The sequence below is a fragment of the Gambusia affinis genome, linkage group LG11 (assembly GCF_019740435.1).
Source record: "Gambusia affinis linkage group LG11, SWU_Gaff_1.0, whole genome shotgun sequence".
NCBI classification, from domain to species: Eukaryota; Metazoa; Chordata; class Actinopteri; order Cyprinodontiformes; family Poeciliidae; genus Gambusia; species Gambusia affinis.
In genome coordinates, this window is record NC_057878.1 from 13,566,140 (window position 1) to 13,577,569 (window position 11,430).

Sequence of the window (11,430 nt, forward strand, 5' to 3'; positions counted from 1 at the left end):
ATTATTTGAAACTGATTAATTGAAATAAATAAATAAATAAATATGATTTTCAATTACTGTCAAGATTCCAAAAGTAGGATTGTTTGTTACATTACTGCATCTTTGAATCATGAACAAACCTGGTTTTTACCACCTGTAGTTCTTGAAACCTCCACCAGAGGGGAGAAGATAATTGCTGAATTTGACACAGCAAATTCACTATTGCTTATTTAGGCCAGTTTACTGGTGAATGAAGCACAGTGATACTATTATCGTTAAACCAGCAGAGGGAAACGTAAGGTAGTCTAAAACTTCCTGCTGTATCGTTGTGTTATCTTAAAGTTTGATGATATTCAGTGAACCAAAACCATCAGATGACATGATTCAATGTTATCACTGACAGTTGAAACCTTGGACTATTGCCCAGGCAGCATGGATTCTGTGTCTCTCAACCTGTGATCTTGGTTTCCAAATAAAATACAAAACTTACTGAAATCTGAGGAGTAAGTAACTAGGAGTTACTGAGGAGTAAGTAGGGGAGATAAAGTAACTACACCATCGTAAGATGCTTCTGAAATTGTAACTACACCATCGTAAGATGCTTCTTTCTTAAGGCCAAGTGTGACTTAAGAAAGAAATACAACAGTTGTACCTCATGTCTTGAGTACATCTGTGTGTAATGGTTCTTGAAACTTTTACAACACTGAATCTCTTAAATGAGTTGTGCTTTTCGATCTCCATACTATAGTAATCCATGTTGCTTGTGAACCTTTTTCTACTCATGTTTTCCTCCCACTCAACTTCCTGTGAGTGTACTTTGATAGATCACTCTGTGGACAGTTTCTTTAGCAATGACCTTTCGAGGTTTACACTTCTTGTTGAGGGAGTTAGTGACATTGTGTTGAAAGCTGTCAAGACAGCAGTCATCCCCATGTTTATTTGGGCTATGACAATGTTTTTTGTCTTAATTATTCTTTTTTTATTACGTGTTACTATTTAATATAAAAACTTTTTTGGGGATTTTAATAGCAATAGCTTATAATTCCTTCAATTAACCCATTTGCTTGTAATACCCCTCATTGTGCAATGAATATTTTACATATGATACATAAGTATCATTGAGATTCATTTGTGACAGACTATACCAGTACGAATATGTCCAAATGTCAAGCTCTAACTTTTGTTGCTTTCCAGTTCTATAAAAAAGTCTTATCTTTTTTAAAAATCAATCTTCAAACTAATTTTGTCATCAGACTGTGATAAGCAGGGTAAATATAAAACACAGTTTTCAAATTCTGATTTTAGGTTGTCTTTACCACAAAATCATAAAGGAGAGTGTCTGACTACAGTCCATGGATCAACCTGCAAATGATTCAAAAAACAAAATGAAGGTTTTGGTGTGGCTAAGTCAAAGTAAGAATCAAAATCTAATTGTGAGTTTCTGGCATGACACTAAACAAGATATTTATGTGCAAAAAACATCATAGGTGACCTAATTCATACAATTTTACAAAGAAGATTGGGCAAAATATTCTTCAAATAGATGTAAAGAAAATCTCAAATCATTGATAGTTGGTGCCAATCAGGATTTCCCACTGACATGTTTTTTTTATTATCACTGACTGTTTAAATGTTGTACTAATGCCCATGCAGCATGGGTTCTTAGTTGCCATCTAAAACCAAGATCCCAGGGGAGCCTATTTTTACGCATTGTAGTTCACACAGATGTAGCATAAGACTAATTTTTCACTCTGCCAAAATGACTAGAATTAGAAAGATTAAGGTATTTTCTTTGCTGTGCCTCAAAATTGGTAAAAGTGACAGTAAAATGCACCACTTGTATGCATCTCTCATTTCAAGTATATGCAAGTTTTCCCTGTAAATCAACCAGAGTAGCGGCGTGTAGGTAACTACAAAGTTGAATAAAAGACATCTACTTCAAGCTGCTCATTGGCTTCGTTTACTATTATCGCTCTTTGTTGAGGTCTACAGCACAAGGTCTAGAATCATTTTTTTCTGCAAAAAGAGGAATATTAGGTAAGCTAGGGGAAATTTGATCAGCACATTCGAAGAGGAAGTGCTTAGAAACAAACATTGCTACACGCATGTTCCCCACAGAACAGGAATAGGAAGTATGAAGAGGACAGAAGAGAAAAAAAACAACAAATCCTCATCTCAAGCGACACAACTGCTCTCACTGTGAACCACAAAGGTTTGATTTTTTTTTCTTCTCTCGTAACGTGCCTTGAGGTGCTTCGGAAGCTGCCGACTGGTTTTCTTCAGTGGAAACTTTACCTCAGTGGAAATTACTGGTGGAAAGAAAGATGAGTGACTCACTGGAAAGGACGACAGACTGTCCAGTGTCGCCACTCGCAAGTGGGTCCAGTCTGACTGACGAGAAAGAGATACCAGGAGGTGCAAGTGAGCTATGCTGGCAAGATGGAGGCCTACCTGTGGAGCTGCAAAAAGGGATGGAAAACCTGAGGGTGAACAGAGAGCTGACCGATGTGACCCTCTGTGTTCAAGGGCAAGACTTCCTCTGCCACAGGGCTATTCTGGCTGCTGCCAGTCAGTACTTCAGGTAAAGGCAATCCAGTTATCAGTGAAGGTTTTGTGATGGGACTTCCAGCTTCACTGACCCAATGTATGTTCGAATAGGGCCATGTTTTGCAGTGGCCTGAAGGAGAGTCATGAGGAGTGTGTGGAGATAAAAGGCTTGGACAGCGGGACCATGCGCTCTCTCTTGGAGTACACCTACACCAGCCGAGCCCTCCTCACACACTCAAATGTCCAGAAAATACTTGAGGCAGCCAGCCAGTTTCAGGTACAGTAGCTTTATATTTTGTAAATATTCTCCAATGTTTATCTCAAATCATGATGGACTTTTTTCCCAATACAAAACAGTGCTGTCTACCCCCGAACAACCAGGCGTCAGTTTACCAGGCGGAGTCAACTGTTGGTGCTTTGACATTCAATAATTTGAAGTAATTTTCTTGACTGCTTATTGTAAGTCAATTTAGTTATGTGAGGCCTATGAATATAACCTACCAGCATGAGGTTGTAGGATTAATTACAGGTCTGTTATCTGTTAAACTACCTGAACTGGAATATAATGATATTGGATGTTATGATAATTCATCTTGAGAATTCACAAAACTAAACACTGGAATAAAGAAATACTCAGACATTCTGAAAATATGTTAAAGCTGTAAAAAACTGACCAAATTTTTATTCGCCATTAATAGAAATAATTATTTTAAATCAACATCCAAAGCTTACATGTTTAGAGCTTTTAAGTGGCTGACTCTGATTGGGTCAAGGGTTTCTCTCTGTCATTATTCATGAGAGTCTTTTGATTCAAAAGGAAATTATTGTAGGGACAGTATAGAGTTTGCAATTACATTTTACTATTAAATTCAATTTTTTGTCAAGTTTGACTATTTTTATTATAATTTATCCTCAAAATTCACAATAAATTTGAATTACATTGAGAAAAATAACCTATTTCAAAGAAATAGGTATTAAAAAAGTTTTACAGGTTCAAAATGCAATAGTGATGAAGTGGGGCTATGAATTGGTGGAGGGACAAAATGAGTGGGACCCCTGAATAACACAAAGGCTATTATCATAACCCATACGCTAGTATCAAGATTGCAAGCCAATTAGCCCCATTCAAAAATATTTTATTTGACTTTTTGAATGCGTCGACATTTTAAATGGCTTATCAAAGATGGCCTTTGATGGCTTCATTGTGTAAGCTTTCTAACACTCATGCTTTGTGTGGTTAAATAAATTATAGCAATAATATGCAAAGGAGGTAAAATACTATTTATCAATGTAAAGATTCATATTAACCACTAGCGGTGCTAATAACCACATGATTAATTTAACGGTATGTTAAAACAGACAGTGCCGAATAGTAGAAAACTAACAGCAAAAAAGTACACTCAGAATAGGTAGCTCTAGTAATTGAATACTGAACATCATTTAAACTCATTTAAACTATAAATTGTTTTCTCACTTCATAAAACCCCTTTCCTATTATAGGATACACACACTTAATGGGGTAAGGTCTCAGTTACTCTAAGAGGGAAGTGAAAGTTGGTTGTTGTTTACACTCAGGATCAGTTTTCCATTTAGATTTAAATTAACTGTGCAGCTGTGCAGTTTGACAGAGGAGGCAGGTGTTTGTGTTTTTGTGTTTCTATTTTTGCAGAAAGCAATTTGTGCATTAGAGTTTGAAAATAAACAACTCAAGAATTTAGGCTGATTCCTTTTGCTGTTTCAGGGATTCCTGCAGCCATAAAGTGGTTAAAGTTAGAATCAGACATGATTTAGATGAGTTGAGAATTATTATAATTGTTAAGATAATTCTATTTTTCTATACCAAATTATGATTAAAAATCAGATCAAAAAATATTTTCAACATATTTGTGAGCCTAACAATTCAAAACAATACTTTTACTTAAGAGCAAAATGTATTTTCCATTTTTGTTTCGATGTCTGTTCTCAAACAAAAATATAAATTTTTTAAAGAAAATGCCATTTACCACCTGCAGTGATAAATATTTCCTATGCGTTGGTGCATATTGAAAAATAATACTGAACTGATTTTTTTTCCTCACTCAGACAGCTAAACTAAACTAATGTCAGTTTATGATATCATTAAAAATTCAATGAAGTACTTATAAACCTTATGATCCATATAGACAGAACCATGTACAGGCACAACGGCCGACAAACAGAAACAAAAACAGTCAGTCACACGGCTGGGCAAATGGATGGAAACAAAATCAAAAACTTTTCCATAGTGAAGCTAATCAAACATAACAACAGTTACATGGTGGAAATCAGTCTGAGGACTAGAACATTTCCAAAAACAATATACACCCATCATAAATACCAGAAAAATGCCTTAAATACATAAGAATATCAGCCACAAGTGCTTCTGTGTTTAGGGACTTCATCTAAGATAAATGAATGAAACAGGAAACTTTCTTGTGGCGTAAAGAAATATCTCAGGGCATGAGTGACTTAGCTTCTATTTAAAGCATGAGCTTAAAAAAGCTATTGTGGAACACAGAAACCATCACGTCTTTAGCTAACGTGATAATGGAAGATGATTGTGTGCTTTATTTTCCACACAGCAACACTGAAATTATGTGTATGGTTCTACAAAAGCAAATGAGTTGTCGTTTACATAAAGCGGTGTGAACATGGACAATTGTGGATAACTGTCAATTTGTGGCTGGGCTTCGTTTTTGCTTCACAAAGTGTGTAAGACCTGTAGAGAAGTTTTATAGAACATCTTCAATACGACTAAAACAGACAGCTTTATAAAGACATCAGTTATAAAGTTTAAAAGTTGCAGTGTGCAAACTTTTCACAGCCACTGTTGCGAAAACAAGTGTGTTTATTATTGAAAAATGTTTTTTTGGAATTGAAAAAATGTTGATAATTTATAGAAATAAAAAAATAAAAAAACTTCTTTTTTCAAGATAAACTACATGAAAAGTATGTTTATGTTTGAATATCCAAAGACAGTCATCAAAGTATCCAAGAAAAGTTTATTTCTGGATAATCTTTGATAATTTATGGAAAATAATAAACTATTTTTTTCCATAATAAACAACATGTGTAACAAATTAGAAAAAATTAGTACACCATAAATGTTTCCTGGTTAGTCTCTTCCATTGGATGACAGGGTCAGTCAATTACAGCAGCAAGTCTACAAGCAGTATGTACATTTCTGAAAAAGAGACTGCTATTTTCTTTTTTACCATTAACTACTGAAAATAATTAGTCATTCTGACATCTAACTTCCTTTCGCCAATATGACAAAGCAGTGGATTCATATCCTGATGCCGAGTCACATAACTGAGTTAAAATGCAAAGCTATAAAAGAATTAGTGGGGAGAACTGCCACATTGGCCTGTTCAGCAGCCAGACACCACGTAGACTGAATGCAGGCTCTCTAACAACCATTTTCCTGTCTACGACTGTCAAAGAGGTCACTAGAGCCAACTAAACCTTTAAAGGAAATTAATATTACCACATTATGTTAAACAGCATTCCAAGCCATTTGAAGAACTGTTTTAAAATGACATCAGAAAATACATCTCGTCAGTTGTAAGATTGATTACTTTTATTGTAATGAGTGTTGCATCTGTGTCAGCCAGGAATGACTGTAATAAACAAAAATGTCCTCTGTTTTTCAGTTCCTCCGTGTGGTAGATGCATGCGCAAGCTTTCTCAGCAACTCTATTCATCTAGAGACCTGCATAGGGATCCTAAATCTGGCTGACAGCCACGCTCTGCCCACCCTGAGGACCAGGGCTCAGGACTTCATCACCTCTCAGTTTTCTCTGGTGGTGCAGCAACAGGACTTCTTAGAGCTGCCTGCAGAGTCTCTGGAGGCCATCCTGCAGAGGGATGACCTCAGTGTGAAGTGTGAGGAGTGTGTCTTTGAAGCTCTGATGCGCTGGGTGAGAGCCCAGCAAGATGAACGCTATCCATTACTGGCCAGCTTGCTTTCACATGTGCGGTTGCCATTGTTGGAGCCAGCGTACTTTGTGGAAAAAGTGGAGTCAGATGAGCTGATACGTCGCTGCACTGATGCTTTCTATTTGCTGCAAGAGGCTCGCATGTATCATCTTTCTGGTAGAGAGGTTTGTATCCATTAAAAAGACAAATTATCTCACTTTTTGGAATTAAAAACAGCTTTGAGAGCTACACAAATATTTATCTTTATCATTGACCTATTTGTAGGTGGTCTCAGAGCGAACCAAACCACGAGTGCAGCACTTTCTGTCAGAAGTTTTTCTGATCATTGGAGGATGCACTAGGGATGAACGCTTTATTCCCACTGTCACCTGCTTGGATCCTCTAAGACGCAGCCGACTGGAAGTGGCCCGGTTGCCAATGACAGAAATGGAAGATGAGACCCAAATCAGGAAGTGGGTGGAGTTCTCTTGCATCACTTTCCTCAATGAAGTTTACATATCAGGTGAGAAATATGATATGATGCCACCATAAAGTTTTAATTGATATCTTCCATCATAATTGTTGCTTCCAAAATATATCCTCTTTACTGGAACTGAAATGTGATGGCTGAACTGATAAATTTTGAGTTTACTAGAGAACAAAACAAACAGGAAGGCGTGGTGTCTTCTGCAGTAACAGTTACTGTGGTTTTAGGCGTTTCCCACCCCAAGAACTGACATTTTAACTTTGGGTATTTTAACTGCCAAAGTTGACGCACGCTGCAAAAGTTAGAACAAGGTCATGGGCCTTTTTGGCACTAAACCTAGATATAACCATAGTGCTCCAACGCAGGCATCAAGACTAATCCTTAGTCTACAGGTTAGGATAGAGGGATATAAAGTCTTGGCAGAAGGTGACATTTCCCTCATATAATTTGCTTGCTGTAGGTGGTAAAGAGACCCAACACGATGTTTGGAAATATAACGGCGCCCTGGACAAGTGGATCCAAATTGAGTCAATGTTGAATGGACGATGGAGACACAAGATGGCAGTTCATGGCGGAAAGGTTTACGCTCTGGGTGGATTTGATGGGATTCAGAGGCTTGCTACTGTGGAAGCCTATGATCCTTTTCACAATCGCTGGACACAGGTAAATACACATTTAGCTCAAAATTGGCTTTGATGTTTGATATTTGAATTACACCAATTTATTAAAAAGTCCCCTGAGCATGGATGATCTTAAGGAGTTCCTCAGTTACATCAGAAACACAGAATCCCCAGTGCACATCCCCAGCCATTTTTCAAAGTTTTAATCTTATTACACTATCCCAATAAGTGGGGATAATGTAAAGAAATGCAACACTCACTTTCCCAGCATTGGTATGCAGAGCAAAGGACAAATGCAAACACCTCTGAAATGTGCATGTTTGCTGATTGTTCATAGACTGAGGAATGTTTTCTGCAGTTAAAAGATGCAATATGTATTGCTGTCTAAAATGGAATTTAAGACATGCAAACAGATATGTACTGTGCTTTGTAAAGCCATCTACCTTCCTCTTGCTGCTGATAAACTGATGAAAACAGTAATGTTTACCACAACAAAGCCCCAAATGACGTTGGAGGTGCATAAATCTGAGGTCTGGGAGGTTTCAAATCTCCAATACATTTAGAGAAATTTTACAAATAGTGGGGAAACATCTTAGATATCATACTTCTGATCACTGTCAGGGAAGAGAAAAGCAGGATTAAACTTATGTTCTCACTACCAAGAGTGAGGCAAGATCATACTTGCCTTCCTTAGAATTCTCCAAATAAAACTCCCTTCCTTCACATTTTTTAAATGTAACAAATGCTAGAGCTCTTAAAGGAGCCTGGTTTAATTACGTTATTTGTGCTGTAATTGTAATTTTATCACTTAATATTATATTACTAATGTTATATTAAATATGTGTAACTGTTTTTGTAATAAATGTGTTTTTATGATGTGGACCCCAGGAAGAGTAACTATTGTCATGGCAATGGCTAATGGGAATCCTAATAAACAAACAAATTATTTTATTTTTTTTTCAAATTTGCTGCAATCTGGCAAAGTTTGAATGACCATGGAAATCCTAGAGACAATGGGAGGTCTTGGTCAAGTGTAATATCACCTAATGTTACACTGCGTGCAGTAAGAAATGTCACTTAAAAAGAGACTTGTGTGTGAACCACTACCACATTAGCTCCCTTTACTGATACTATCTTGCTTAGTAGACCTTTTTATGTATTTACCACAGGTGACACCTCTTGCAGTGGGTGTCAGCTCCTTTGCTGCAGCAAGCTTTGGCAGATGGATTTATGTGATCGGTGGTGGTCCTAATGGAAAATTAGCCACAGATAAAGTTCAGTGCTGGGAACCAGGAACAGACAGCTGGGAACTGCGGGCACCCATCCCTATAGAAACCAAATGCACCAATGCTGTTGCATTCAAGAACTGTATCTACGTCGTTGGTAAGTTTGAAGTATTTAAAAATAAATAGTTGAATGTTACTTGAGATGTGAACAAAGATATTATCTGAGGTGTGGAAACTTAGATAAATAGCTTAATATGGCACAAAGATAATATTCCTGAAAGATAATATTTGGTCATTATGTATGTGAACCCAGTAAAATGTAAAAATACTTAAACAGGGTACAACAAGAGTGAGAAATTCTGAAGTTTAAAATGAAAAATTAAAGGCTATATAAAAAAGAAAACTGAAATCTGTAAATATTTACAATGCATAGAATACAATGTCAAATTCTTCATGTGCAAGGCAAAGTCCCTAAAACAATAATATTGCTGCTAAGAACGTGGTGGTGTGAAATTTGCCACTGCATTCAGAGCTGCTATTTAGCACTTCAACATGCATAGCAAAACGATTCTGAAGTGCTGTGGCTGTTTTTAGCTCATTTCTGTGAAAGCTGTACCAACATGGTTTGATGTTGTAAATTGCTTGTTATTTTTTCTGTGTCGCATATTATTGACAGTGTAAAAGTCAGCTTAAACGTATTTCAATGCAAACATTTGGCGTAAACTGCAGCGAAGTCACAGACATATTAACAAAGGCTACATTCCTCTCAGAGGAAGTTCTGCTTTTGCATTTGCACTACAGGACCATCAGCATGCACAGGTGCAAAAAGTGGAACACAGCCTCAGGAAAGGCAAACCATTATCTCACCAGTTCTGTGCCAGACCACATTCTCTGCAAAATTTGCAAGAGTCCAGGCACTGAGATATCTTACTTTCTAACGAGAAGATTAACCTAACCAAACATTTCATATTCATGAACCATTTGAAATGCGTAATGAACAATGCTCAAACGTTCTGTTCTTCAAAACAGCTGGGATCGAGTTCAGTTTCTAACACCTCAAAATTTCAAATAACGGAGGAGTTATTGATACCTTTATTATGTTGGTGGCATCTAAAGTGTGCATAAAAGCAAGAAAATAATATTTTAACACTACATACTCGCCATATTCTGCAGCTTTGTCAATTTTATTTACCTTTCCGTCTATGCCCATGGTAAATATGGAGGATCTGCAGAGATGCACAACTCAGATGGGAGAATCCTTTGGTAGGACAAATATTAGTCCACAAATTTGTCTTCACACATGATCTCAATAATAATTTGGGAAAAGGTTCAAGGCATATGAAAAGTTCAACAAGGCACTCATTTATCAGTACATAAATCCATATGTGGCTTTCAATAACCCATGGGTATTCATTTCAGTTTCTTTATATCTCATCTATGTTGAAATCTAATTCACTAATAGAGTCCCAATTCACAGCAAATGTAATTGTATGGTTCTTTACAAGACTAAGGACTCCAATACACATAATATCTAGAATATATTTCTGTCCAAATTCAATGTTTTTTCAGTTTTTCTGATTTTGATTGAGTTTTATATTGTCCAATTCTATGTCGATTCTAACACAGTACTATTAAAGTAAGTTATGCAATGACAGTTGGTAAGCTGAAAAAGGCCAGATTAGCTTTGCAGCAATGCTTCTGCTTGAGCAAACATGGGACTACAGTGAAGGTAAACATTTTACTTAAACATGAAGAAACTTCCTGCAAAAAAACAGATTAAGGTTCACCTTAACCTTAACCAGGATAACCAGATCCATAAGCTGGTTATTCTTAAAACTAGGTTAAAGATAAACTTAACTTGGCTGGAGACCAGCTGTGACAGCTGGATGGAGGCTGAACGGACATAAGAGACACAGAAGCAGTCGTCCAGGAGTATATGTGTCAGTACACACACATACTCCTGTGTGTTTACAAATGAGTTAAGATAGAAAAATTGGTAGATACATAATATTCATTAAGATTTAAGTCACCAAGTTTAGTAGCTTGTATGCTTTATGACATAACCATTAGCTCACCTTCAATTCTTTATTGCCCTTCCAGGTGGTGCCATGCACGCCATGTACTGCTACTCCCCGCTGTCTGACTCCTGGTCCCTGGTGGCTCGTCTGGGGGAGAGGGCCAGCTGTGCCATCGCAGCCTGCAACAACAAACTTTTTATCACAGGGGGGAGGGATAACAAGAACCAAGTGATTTCCACGGTGATGTGCTGGGATGTGGATCGAGGGGTGTTGACAGAGGAGTGTGTCCTACCGTTGGGCGTATCTCACCATGGCAGTGTGACGCTCATGAAGTCTTACACGCACATTCACAGAGTCACACCTTCGTCAGAGTGCCAATGACAGAAGCTTTCATGAACCGGACTTTAGTTTTGCTACAGGAAGTAACATATCAAAAGGATGCAGGGAAAGTGTATCTTTTTCATTCACTTGCCACTTTACCATGAGATATCACTGTGTTTGTACTAATGTAAGCAGTGAAAGTTAAAAATATAACTATATATTTTCTTGAGCTCTATTCTGATTAAAAATAACTATTATCTTTCCTTGATTTTGTGTTCTCTCGGGTATAAATATGT

At 37.1% G+C, this 11,430-nt stretch overlaps 1 protein-coding gene across 6 annotated transcripts in view; it reads left to right on the forward strand.

Annotated features, from left to right (window-relative positions):
* The window catches only part of klhl6 (kelch-like family member 6), a 39,064-nt gene extending 27,667 nt beyond the window's left edge, over positions 1-11,397 (forward strand). For 4 of the 6 annotated variants that reach the window (XM_044131300.1, XM_044131302.1, XM_044131298.1 and 1 more), the window contains 7 exons: positions 2,230-2,560; positions 2,638-2,803; positions 6,198-6,647; positions 6,748-6,985; positions 7,410-7,612; positions 8,739-8,952; positions 10,896-11,397. In XM_044131300.1, the coding sequence (XP_043987235.1) occupies positions 2,230-2,560; positions 2,638-2,803; positions 6,198-6,647; positions 6,748-6,985; positions 7,410-7,612; positions 8,739-8,952; positions 10,896-11,194 (1,901 nt within the window). In that variant the 3' untranslated portion in view covers positions 11,195-11,397. Of the gene's footprint in view, positions 1-1,284; positions 1,413-2,229; positions 2,561-2,637; positions 2,804-6,197; positions 6,648-6,747; positions 6,986-7,409; positions 7,613-8,738; positions 8,953-10,895 lie in introns of all 6 variants that reach the window. The other 2 variants (XM_044131299.1, XM_044131303.1) reach the window with 2 other exon arrangements.
* Positions 11,398-11,430: the final 33 nt, after the last annotated feature.